We start from the raw sequence: 12,128 nt of genomic DNA, 5'->3' as shown, positions 1-12,128 counted from the left end.
AATGTGAAAGATAGTTTAAATGAAAAATTGATCAGAACTTGATTACAAATGAAACTGAGAATTTGAGAAAGGAGCAAATCAAAGATCCCACCCCAACAAGTTTTTGTTTTTCGAAGAGGTTGATGGCAGACCACTGACAAAAGACAGGAATGTCTGAAAGGATAGGGAAGGGTAGTCAGACCCTATGCACTTTGAGTTTCCTACATGTCTGTGGAGTGTTCTGTAAACGTTTAAACATACAGACTTTGAGTTTTGATACAAGAATAAGAATGAAGAGAGAAATTTGAAATCTTGTCAGCTCTCATATACACTCTACAGGTTTCCGCCCCAGTTTCCTCCCATCCAGACTGTGCCATTTTTCATTAGTTAACTGTGCACTTATTAAGGATAATATCAAAAATCTGTTTCTGCTTAACAGAAAGAAATTCTGGAACAACAACAGCAAGAAAGAAATGATACCAATTTTTATGGCATTTGTATGTTTTGCAATATGGAATGCTTCGGTAACAGGTTTGCCTTTTATTTATCTTTAAATATTACTGTCTTTCATTTGAAAGTTCATCAATACGTCCGTAACTGTTAGTTATATAAATTAAGATGTCTCTGGACCCTTTTATATATCAACAGGACTTTATTTTTTAATGTGCTTTTCTATATAACCAAACCAAACCCATTGCCACAGAATCAATTCTGACTCATAGCAACCCTATAGGACAGAGTAGAACTGCCCCCATAGGGTTTCCAGCAGCAGCTGGTGGACTTGAACTGCTGACCTTTTGGTTAGCAGCCAAACTCTTAACCACTGTTCCACCACGGCTCCATGCATATATGGAGAATAAATTTTAAAGGCTTATGTGTATGTGCATAGTAAAATATATATAACTAAAAATGTGCCATTTTAAGTTTACAATTCAGTGATATTAATTACGTTTACTTTGTTATGCAACCATCACCACTCTCCATTTGCAAATGTTTTTCATCTCCTCAAAGAAAAACTAATTAAAAAAACTATTGCCATCAAGTCAATTCCAACTCATAGTGATCCTATAGGACAGAGTAGAACTGCCCCATAGGGTTTCCAAAGAGTGGCTGGTAGATTTGAACTGCTGACCTCTTGGTTAACAGCCTGAGCTCTTAACCACTGTACCACCAGGGCTCTGTAAAGAGAAACTCAGTACTTCTTAAATAATAACTCCCCATTTTCCCTTCTATCTGGCTGCTGGTAACCACTAATAAACTTTTGATGGTCTGCATTTGTCTACTCTTTCAGTATTTCATGTAAGTGGGGTCATACAGAATTTGTTCTTTTGTGTCTGATAACAAACTAATGTTGTATAATAAAAAACTTATAACAGTTTTACACAAATGCTGTTCCTAGCCTGATTTGTTCTTAGATGATTTATAAATAATGCTAATTGCTCAAATGCCTTCCTAGGTCTGTACTTTTGAACCACATGGCCAGAGAACATGCTTTTAACATTGGATTGCCAGACAACATCGTAAACTGCAATGAATTTCTATATACATTGCAAAAAAAGCTTGACAAGTAGGTACTATTTTATGAAACAACAGTCTGGGGCTGTTTTAATCTTGGACTTTGTTGTGAATTTTTAAAAATGAATTTAATACTGAGCAGTAATTAAAGAAGTGGAACTTACTCATTTGTCATGTTGGAAGAGTTCACATTTTGTGTGACAATTCTTATTTTGTCTAGATCATATTCCCTTTTAGTGCTTCTAAATGTTTTAAATAGAATATGTCATGTATACCAAAAAACTTAACATATCATACAAAGTATATCAAAATAAGCCAGCCTAAGAAATAGAACATTATTAATTCCTTTAAATCTTCCCATGTAAGAGCTCCTTCCTTATTAGTATCCCCCCAGAAACCACTATTCTTAAATTTGGATTCCTTTACTCTTTACTGTTGTTTTTATACATATGTAGTGAAATAAGTATATTGTCAAATTGTTATATGTTACTCAACTTTATGTGAGATAAAGCATACTGCATCATGAGGGTTAGCATACCGTCAGAAGAACATACCTGCATTTTCATTTTTAAAAAGATAATTAGTAAAGCACAAAATGATTTTTGAATATTAGCTATCTTGGTCAGTTTTAAATAAAAAGCCAAGTTGACCAACTTAGCCAACTACAAAATAAACCACAATATGTCAAACTACAAAGCAAATGAATGAATGAAGTGGCGGGGGCAGGGGGGCTTCTGACAAGGATGTTATAGAGTGTTGTCTACTTTGATGGGTGATTATACTACCCTTTTAATGCCTCTTCCCATTTGAAGATTCTGTGTGACCTAACATTAATAAGTATAAAAATAATAATAAAGGGCCATTGCAGCAAGCATCTGAGTGACATGTTCAGTCTGTCAGTGTCTGTATTTCTTTTAGCTTTCAGTGTTTGTACTGTGAGAAGACCTTCAGGGACAAAAATACACTTAAAGATCATATGAGAAAAAAACAGCATCGTAAGATCAATCCTAAGAACAGAGAATATGACCGATTTTATGTCATCAATTATTTGGTAAGCCTTTCCCGTCATGATTTAAAGTCTGATTGCAGTACTGCAAACAAAATCTTTCTAAGGGCCAACAAATATTTGAGCAAGCAGTTAGTACAAAGGTCATAATGTAATTGAGGGGTACTTTTGAGCAGTGATTAGCTTCAAAATGGTTTTTACAAAGCATAATTGTTGATTTGTGATATGTTTATATAGAAAAATGCCCTATCTCTAGAATCCACAGTGATTTTAATCAAAAAAAGAAAAACATGAAGCACTTGGGTCTTTACCCTCCTTTTCCCTCCTCCCATTTATTGTATTTATCTGTTAACTTATGACCAGAGAATTATATTCTATTTTAAAAACATGTGTTAAACACTGTATATGCTAGGTGGTATGCTAGAGAATTAAAAAAACAATGTCTTCAATCTTCTCCCTTCTCCCCGGTAAAAATTCACCCCTCCTCCCCATTTAAAAAGAAAAAAAAAATTCTCTGTCATCAGCTTGGACCAGCCTGTTTTTATGGGAAGTTTCAGGGAAACCACAGCATTTTACTATACAAGGCAATTTTATTTGTTTGGCTAGTAGCACAGACTAACTGGTTTACCATGCCAAGGTTTTTAAATGCACTGAAGAATGTCCTTGCCCAGAAACCTCAACAGCATTTGCCAGCATCCATAGACTACAGTTCCTTTTGTTTAAGAAGAGGTATGTTTTTTTATTCAGTCAGAAGCAAATGTCACTAGAGGAGGCCTTGGGAAATATGGGAGGAGAGTGTTGATTGACACAATACCTGGGGAGTGCTTCTACTACTCATGTAAAGAGAAGGGTTAAATTATTCTCTAGTGGGATTGGAACAAAGATTGGAAGTGCTGTTTCTAACTGGCTCTTTTTTTAAGCAAATAAAAATTGATTTTTTTTCCCCTTCTTGATTTGAGTGAATTAAAATCTAAACTCATTGGCCACAGAAGGCTAATTGAATATAATCAGACTTTTTACCTATTAGAGAGAAACAAGCATATCTTGAACTATGTTGGAAATCTCTGCTCTAGGGTCTGTTTTTTCCTGTTCTGATCCTTATAGTGTTAAAATGAAATTCCCTTTGAGAAGCAAATTTAGCATGTTTGAAGACTGACTCTGAGAGATTGCCATAGTTGCTACAAATGTTTTACAACGCTCTAAAGGCAAACGCACCCTTTGAGTCCTTCAGTCTTCTCTTGAAATCACTCAAGTCACAGCACTTTCTAGAATAAACGCTGCTTCAGGGCCCAACCCAATCCAGTAGGGAGTGGGCTTCAGTGTTAACTTGCTAAGAAATTGTCAGCTCCTACAGAAAGCTATGGAAGACATGTCACAGGGATTCTTCCTTCTGAGGCTCTTCTAAACTAATATTCAAGAGCTTGGGACTAGCAGAATATCGTATAGCTGGAGGTATTTACCTTTTAGAGGAGACTTCAAAGGGACTGCTCACTCACATTCTGCTGGCACTTTTAGAAAAGTATGATGCTTCATTCCCTGGGCATCATGTAGTGTGACTTGTCAAATGTGAAATCACCTGCTCAGGCTGGCTGTCTCTAGACAAGCATGTTGGCTGATGCTGCCCATGGAGTACCCAGTTTTGATGCAGCATGAATCATGGCTTAGAGAAGTGCTTCAGGAGAATGTGAAAACTTTAATAACAGGAAATGAAAATTAAATGACAACTTTAGGATAATATTGATAAAAGTAATTAAAAAAGGAAAAATGGCAGCTGTTTGAGTATTTACTCTGTGCCTGGCATTATTCTAGGAAATCATATCTTTTAAATCATTTAATCTTAACTACATCCCTATGACACAGGTATTATCATTAATTATCCTTATTCTATAGATTGTCAGACTAAGGCACAGAGAGGTTAAGTAAGCTTCTCAAGGTCACATAGCTAGGGCAAGTTACTTAACCTCCCTGTGCATCAATTTCCTTCATTCTTCTTTAATGGAGATAATACTAATATCTACTTCTTACACTTTTAAGTTAGGTTTTTTAGTCAAGTAATGATGTTGAATTCATACTGACCTATTCACCCTAGAGTGCCTATTCCCTTTGTGACAAACTAGAAAATGAGCCAAAGTCAAAGTGAAGCTGACTTTAATCAGCTCTTTGGGGACTCTAACCCACATTAGCCACTTAGCCCTGTATGCTTTCCCACTGAGGCAAATAGCTGAGAACAATAACAATGATTAAAAAAAAAAAAAAAGCACTAAGAAAGTATTATGATGCCTTAAACCCCAAAACCAAACCGATTGCCATTGAGTCAAATCTGAGTCATAGCGACCCTATAGGACAGAGTAGAACTGCCCCATAGAGTTTACAGGGAGTGCCTGGTGGATTCAAACTGCTGACCTTTTGGTTAGCAGCTGTAGCACTTAACCACTACACCACGAGGGTTTTCAGTGATGCCTTAGCATCATAGGAATGATGTAAACACCTTTGAAAAGGATTGAAGAAGCTAATAAACTATCTAAAGATGTATAAATGTCATAAACTAGGCAGGTGCCTATCAGCTTTAGTAACATACTAGGAATGCTTAAAGAAGAGTGTTGTATAATATTATATGTTGTTGTTTTTGTGTGTCGCTGAGTCAGTTCTGACTCATAGTGACCCTATAGGACAGAATAGAATTGCCCCATAGGGTTTCTTAGGCTAAAATATTTACTGGAGTACACTGCCAGGTCTTTTCTTCCATGGAACAGCTTGTGGGTAACTGACCACCGACCTTTTGGTTAGCAGCCAAGCGCTTAACCATTGCACTGCCAGGCCTTCTTTAATAATATGTAACCAAAAAAAAACCCATTGCTGTCGAGTCAATTCTGACTATAGCAACCCTATATGACAGGGTAGGACTGCCCCATGGGATTTTCAAGGCAGTAATGTTTACGGAAGCAGACTGCCACTTCTTTTTCCTGAGGAGCAACTGGTGGATTCCAACTGCCGGCCTTTCGGTTAGCAGCCAAGCAATTTAACCACTGTGCCACCAGGGCTACTAATAATATGTAAACGAATCTGTAAAAGACTGTCCCAGGTAATGACAGTGCGTAGAGAAAAACGAGGATCACAGGTTTCTCAGCATCGTTTGTTTTATTTTGGATCCCTTTAATGAAGAATATTTAACATGAAGAAATCATTAATATGAAGAATAAATTCTTCTAAAATTGTACTTTAGCAATGGATAGAGAGATATTCACTGCTTCTCCTCTGAGGAAAAAGGCTGACATGCGTGTGGGCAAAAGGAGGAAGAATTGTTGTATTAGTGCTCACTGTGTCTATATCCATTTCTCACAACTGCCTCTCTCCAGGACCAATTTCATTGGCTTTATACATTTCTACAAACATTTGAGTGCCTTGTAGTTACCAGATGCTGGAACAGAAAGAAAGACATTATAGACAGGGTGGCTGAATCGAGTCACTGCTCTCAAAGAGTTCGAAGCTTGGTATAGGAGACAGACATGTAAGCACATTTGTTTCAACACCTTGTAACGGTGTGCATGAAGTTAATGTTTTGACTTCTTCTGTAGCACATACATGCAGCATTTGGTCACTAACCCACAGAGTTCCTTACCTCCACCAAACACATAGAGTATCTCCAGACCAGAGGTGATAGAAGAGGCATCCAGGATACTTTTGGCAAGATGCACTCTCGTAGTCTTAAAAGGTGGGAGATCAGCAGGGAAAGGAGGCTGTTTTTGGCTCTCCTTGGAGCTCAGCAAATTGACAAATTCCTTTTTCCTTCTTAGGCGAGATAATTTCCATTTTTATTAACTCATACCAGTTTCCAAATATTAATGCACTTGCAAATGTACTAAAGGTCCTTTGCATAGTCTAGATTGCCTACTTCAAGCTCTTGTTTTATTTTCTCATAAACCAAAAGCCTCAGACAATAAGAAGAGCATGATTAGGGCACAAGGTGCCAGACACTTTTGTCTTCAGATACCCCTGCCTCAGAGGGCAACTCACATCATTATCAAGGCTTCAGCTGCATATCCCTAAGGTGCCCACATTTCAAACTCTGAGTTCCTCTAACCAAAAACAAAACCAAACTTACTGCCATGAAGTCAATGCAGACCCATAGCGACCCTACAGGACCTGGTAGTACTGCTCCTTAGGGTTCCCAAGGCTGTAATCTTTACGGAAGCAGACTGCCACATCTTTCTCCCGCAGAGCAGCTGATGGGTTTGAATCACGAACCTTTCAGTTAGCAGCTTAACCACTATGCTGCCAGGGCTAAGGAAAATTGCTTTTGCAGTGGTTTTATCATTCTTTTGTTTAATTTTTTTTAATCGTAAAATATACAAAGCCATTTATAATGATAGTAGGCTCTTGAACTATTTTTTTCATAGTTTTGTTATAGTTCCAAAGAAATAATTTATTTACCTTTAAAACACTTTTCTTTCTCTGTTCCTAATGAGTTGTGTGTGTGTGTGTGTAAGCACACATGTCAAGTGTGTGTGCATTGAGGATGGAGAGGTGCTAGATGAAAAGGAGCTTTTTTTTTTCCCTGTGTTTTTTTCCACCCTCTGATCAAAAACCATCTGATGCAGGGGCTTGAGGGGGTGTTCTGAACATCTTTACTGACATGCCTTCCAAACTTTGTTTTTCTTGCATTCTTTGCTTTCCTGACATAATTCATTAGCAGGCACAGTGTCTTAATTGGAGAGTTTGGTGCTTTCTTGTTTTTCTCTTTGGTTCTTGTTCTTGTAATAAGTCATGTATTTGACTGAACCAAAGCAGTGCAGTCTGGGAAAGTCTGGGTCATTGTCACATGCCAATTGCTTGCTTCCTAATAAATACATTATTATATGATTCCTAATACACAGATTTCCATTTTCCCCTCACGGGGTAAATGGTTAATGCTGTATAGCCTGGATAAATCCTTACACATTGTATGGACTACTGAAGAAGTTGTGAAATAATGCTTTGAGTTTGGAAGTTTGGCAATAAAAGATAATTTTTGTCACTTTTGCCTCCAAGCATTTATTGGCAAATATTGCCTGTATAGTTGAGAATGGAAATACCACAGATGGCCCATCCCTGAGTAATATCTTAGAGCAATAAAGGCATGACCTTAAGTCTAAGTCCAGAGAGACCAAGGAAGACATTAATACCTGAGGGATTTAATTCACCACCAAAAATTCTAACAAGGATCCTGTTGACACTGTTGAGGCCATTCTTGGTATCCTGTAATAAGGTTCAAATGCCTCATAACAACGCTCAGAAGTATGTTATAGAGTCCAAATTAACTATCTGTAATGACGCTATGGTAGATCTCTGCATGTCTGAGTTCATGCATCATTTAGCTGATAGATAATGACAGCTTCAAAACCTCTCATTAAGTTGATGAATGATGGATTTTCTTTTTCCCCCTAAATGATAATCGCACCAGTAGTTCTTTGTTTTTAGCTAAATGAATACCTTTATTTGAGGGGAAGAAAAAAAGTCCAAAATTACGAGTGAATTATAGTTGTGTTTTTCCAAAAGGGTAATATTGAACAAGAATAGCATGCTGAAGCTTATAAGCTACTAGGCTGGGCTTGACCCTCCTAACCATATTTTAGCTGCTTGAAAAAATGTCCAGTAATGTTCCCACATCCCCCTTTAGTACCACTATCTGCTTTTGCCTGGGTCACAGTGGGAAGGCTGGGTAGAGAAAGAAGGGGCAAAAAAGTAAAGAAGAAATGACTCAGCAGAGATAAGACAAATGGTTGGAGCAAAGGAAGTCATTCCTACCCATCATTCTATAAGGTTTTGCTGAAGCTATGATAGGCTTGGCAGATGCAGCCCTAAAAGGGTAGGACTTCTCTATGCACTATAAGGGGTAAAAGCAATTTGGATAGGTATTCAAATACCTAATATTGCATTGTACCATGGGCTTTGTATACAGTAACTAACTCATTGGTCACCTTACAAAAACCTTTTGAGGCAGGGTCTGAATTTGTCTCAAAGTTTAGATTTTCTCAGTTACAATTGAATTCAACAAATACTAGTACCCACTACGTGCCAAGCATTGGAAATGGAACAGGCCAGACCCTCATGGACTGAATTCTAGTAGAGGAGACAGATGGCAAATCACAAGACAAGTGGGTCTATAAAATGGTTTCAGGTAGTGAATAGTGCTTTGAAGAAAACTAAAATGTCATAGAGAAATAAAAAGTGACTTCAAAAAGGGACGTGATTTTGCACAGAGGAATCAGAAAAAGACTGAGGTGATTACCTTTTAGCAGAGACCAGGAGGCCTGAGCCACGCAAATAGGCAGGGAACAGTGTTTCAGGCCGAGGATGCAACAAGTGCAAAGGTGCCTAGGTGGGCGCGAGCGTGATGTGTTCAAGGTACAGCAAAAAGACCAGTCTGGCTGGAGCAAGTCGATCAAAGGAAAAAGGTGGTAGGAAATAGGGATGGAGAGGAAACCAGGGACAGAGCATGGAGGCCTTATAAACTACGGTAAGGACCCTGAATTTTGTTCTAAGTGGCGGGAAGCCATGGGAGGGTTTATACAGAGAAGTGTCCTCTGGAAAGACCACTGTGGACTGAAGAGGATACTGCTGCTTCTCCAAAAGAAAAACATTATGAAAGCATTTTAGGATATATCCTTCTTTATCACTGAAATAAAATGTTTACTATATCCTACTTCTATAGTTTCAAAACCCTTTGAATGGGGAGTTTTCTTTTTTTTTAGAGTTGTGTGTCTGTTTTCCCCTCTCTTCTCCTTCCCCCCTAAAAAAAAAATCTCTGTAATCTCTCTGTCCTTCCTCCAAAGGAACTTGGAAAATCTTGGGAAGAAGTTCAGTTGGAAGATGATCGGGAGTTGCTAGACCATCAAGACGAGTAAGACTTGTTATTACTACTAATTAATTACAGTGTTTTCCAGCGTAGAAAAACAGCTCTTTAGTTTGATTTAAAATTGTCTTTGGAGAATGTTACCTGAAGACGCAGAATAAAAAGACAAAACCCTTTTTTCTCTGAGACATATGTCCTTTGATGTTATGTGGCAAAACCTTGCATTCAAAATAGCTTTGAAATAGTAATCACTAAAGCAAATGTTGTTCCAACGAATATTTTGCTACTAAAGCTGTTTATTAGTTGAACACGTAGATAACATATAATTCTGAGAAAAATACAATTCAAAGTGCGTCGTTTACTCAGTTGGTCCCCAAATCTTGAAGTATACGATCTTTGAACACTCCTTGTTGCTTGCTGTTGGAATAGAGAATGTAACGGAATTGGAATTAACCTTGTTCTATGTTCATCCCATTGATGACTAACTTAAAACATTCACAGCTTCTGTGCCTGAAATTATAAGCTTGAGAAGTAGTCCTTTTCAACCTAAAAGGATTTCCTATTATTCATCCTCTTTTTGTTCAAAGCTGTGTGGCCTTTTTTCTCTCCCAGGATTTTGAATTAATGTTATTTTATTGAAGTGTAAAGCCCAAAGTTGGAGAGTTGCCATTTGCTAACTTTCTTTGATGCATAGAGAGTCAGGCAGTGAGTCCTCCAGAATAAAAACATTTCTTTCCCATTAGGGCATACTAGTTAGAATGCTCAATGGATGGATGTTGGCCTTTTAAAAACACAAAAGTGATGTAATGACCTGGAACAGATATACTGCTGACTCCCTCCTGGATGAATAGGGTTAAGGAAAATATTCCCCATTTTTTAATAGGAAAGCTTAGGTGTGAATTGGGTTAGGTTAATCCTCAAAGTCATAGCAGCAATAATTTCTGAAGTTGCCATGAGAAGTTCTCCCTTGTTTAGGTTTGAATGGGTAGTTTCTTGGCTCCACATCTCTTCACTCGGCAGTATCTGAGAAGATAAACGCAAGGAAGAGGAAAAGTGGTAAAAGGGATCCTCTATGCGTTTGGAGTTCTCTGTATACTACCAGATTTAACACTCGGCCCATTTAACATGGCCAGTATTTCCCTCATGAAAGATGTATGGTTTGCCTTTTGAAAATACACCATTTGTCATGCAGAAACACACTGCCAGCATCGTGCCTCACAGCGTGTGCACTCGGTGGTTGTGGCTAATGAGAGCGAGCATCACATCCCTCAATAACGTCTCCTTTGCAAATTAAACCTAGTTGTCTCCGAAAGTGATCGCACTGACTCTGTAGCGAAGTAACTGCTCAGAAGAGAGGCAAATATAAGAAAATGGAACAGCACCTGTTTGCTGTTTATATTAATTTCATGGTGCTGCTTTGAATTTCAAAAGCTATATCAGAAAGTCATAAGATGATGTGACAGTCTTTACAAAACTGTCAGAGGTGAATGGGATTGGCGGTGGTTCCTAGGGAAGAGTCGCTGTGTCGTACACTTTCTTAATGAAGGGACCTCCATATCTTCTGTTTTCTTTTCAACACAGTGACTGGTCTGATTGGGAAGAAATCCCTGTCTCTGCTGTCTGCCTATTTTGTGACAAGCAAGCAGAAACAGTCGAGAAATTGTATGTCCACATGGAGGTGAGATAATTTTATTCACTTGAAATTTGTTTTGTTCTGACAGGGGAAAGCTGATGCTTATTGCAACCTAGTCTACTTTTATACCTTTAATTTCTCAAACATTACCCCATTCATCAAAGTGCTATCGGCAAGACAGAAAAGATAAGCCAGGAGAACCAGATCTCAGGGCAGTTTAGTTAGTGCAGTTGACTAGAGCTGGGTGAGCTGTTGTTTTGAGATTTCATAGACCGCTGATTCATTCTCACCTTTGAGATACTTACAGGCTAGTTCTAGCTCAGGAAGTGGTGTCTGCAACCATGATTAATAGTACCCATGATATTATTTTGTACAGATATGGGCAAGTTCTGAGTCCTTTTCCAGTGTTTCCTGTGCTGGTGAGTCATGAGAGCAGGAGGGAAGGGAGGTAGCTGCCATTTACAAAGGTCCTGTGGAAACAGAGGCCCCTTGGGGGTACATGGGAGAGGGACCTGGATGTAGTCTTGCAGCTACTTCGCATACAAGGATTGGAGGGAGGAAATTTGGGGGCATTCATAATCTGTACTTCCCCGTCTGGGTGCCATCTTGTGTTATAATGAAGCTTGATGCTAGATGTTCAAAGCCTTTTTTTACCTCAGTATATCTGAGAGAGGTGACACATTCCCTACACCTCTGATCAATTGGACAGTGTGGGTGGGAAAGGGGAACATCAAATAATTCGCCACAGTATTGCAGCTTGGAGGTAGAGGGCTGATTATAATAGAAAAATATTGCTAGATGATTCTAATATTCCCTTCCACCACCTCTGTGTTAATGGAGCTTCCTCTCCATTACTCCAGCCTCCTTCTGAACCACTGTTCTTACACAGCCAAAGAAGGACCTAGAAGATGTTAGAAAGGCCAAAGGCATTTTCCTTTATGAAATAGAGTCAGTTTCTCTGTCACAAGGTACCACTAATACGTGTGTACAGTGCCTGTGTTTAAATTCATAATATCCTGATGGTCTTTGAATTGAAAGGAGTCTTCGCACACCTGCCCTGTGCAGAGATTCCCTCTGCAGCATCCTTGACAGGGGTTCTCACCCTCTGCTCAGTCACTGTCGGTGATAACATTCCCTGGAATCCCTAGTTACCTTCCTGCATA

At 38.6% G+C, this 12,128-nt stretch overlaps 1 protein-coding gene across 3 annotated transcripts in view; it reads left to right on the top strand.

Moving 5' to 3' along the window:
• Window positions 1-12,128, top strand: part of ZNF277 (zinc finger protein 277) — a 120,108-nt gene that overhangs the window by 102,177 nt on the left and 5,803 nt on the right. For all 3 annotated transcript variants that reach the window (XM_023544558.2, XM_010587358.3, XM_064289803.1), the window contains exons 5-9: window positions 419-510; window positions 1,436-1,546; window positions 2,413-2,545; window positions 9,313-9,380; window positions 10,914-11,010. In XM_023544558.2, the coding sequence (XP_023400326.1) occupies window positions 419-510; window positions 1,436-1,546; window positions 2,413-2,545; window positions 9,313-9,380; window positions 10,914-11,010 (501 nt within the window). The remainder of the gene's footprint in view (window positions 1-418; window positions 511-1,435; window positions 1,547-2,412; window positions 2,546-9,312; window positions 9,381-10,913; window positions 11,011-12,128) is intronic.

This window comes from Loxodonta africana, chromosome 8 (genome assembly GCF_030014295.1).
Source record: "Loxodonta africana isolate mLoxAfr1 chromosome 8, mLoxAfr1.hap2, whole genome shotgun sequence".
In the NCBI taxonomy this organism is placed as follows: domain Eukaryota; kingdom Metazoa; phylum Chordata; class Mammalia; order Proboscidea; family Elephantidae; genus Loxodonta; species Loxodonta africana.
The sequence above is the reverse complement of the archived record's forward strand: the minus strand, read 5'-3'. Positions and strand labels throughout refer to the sequence as shown.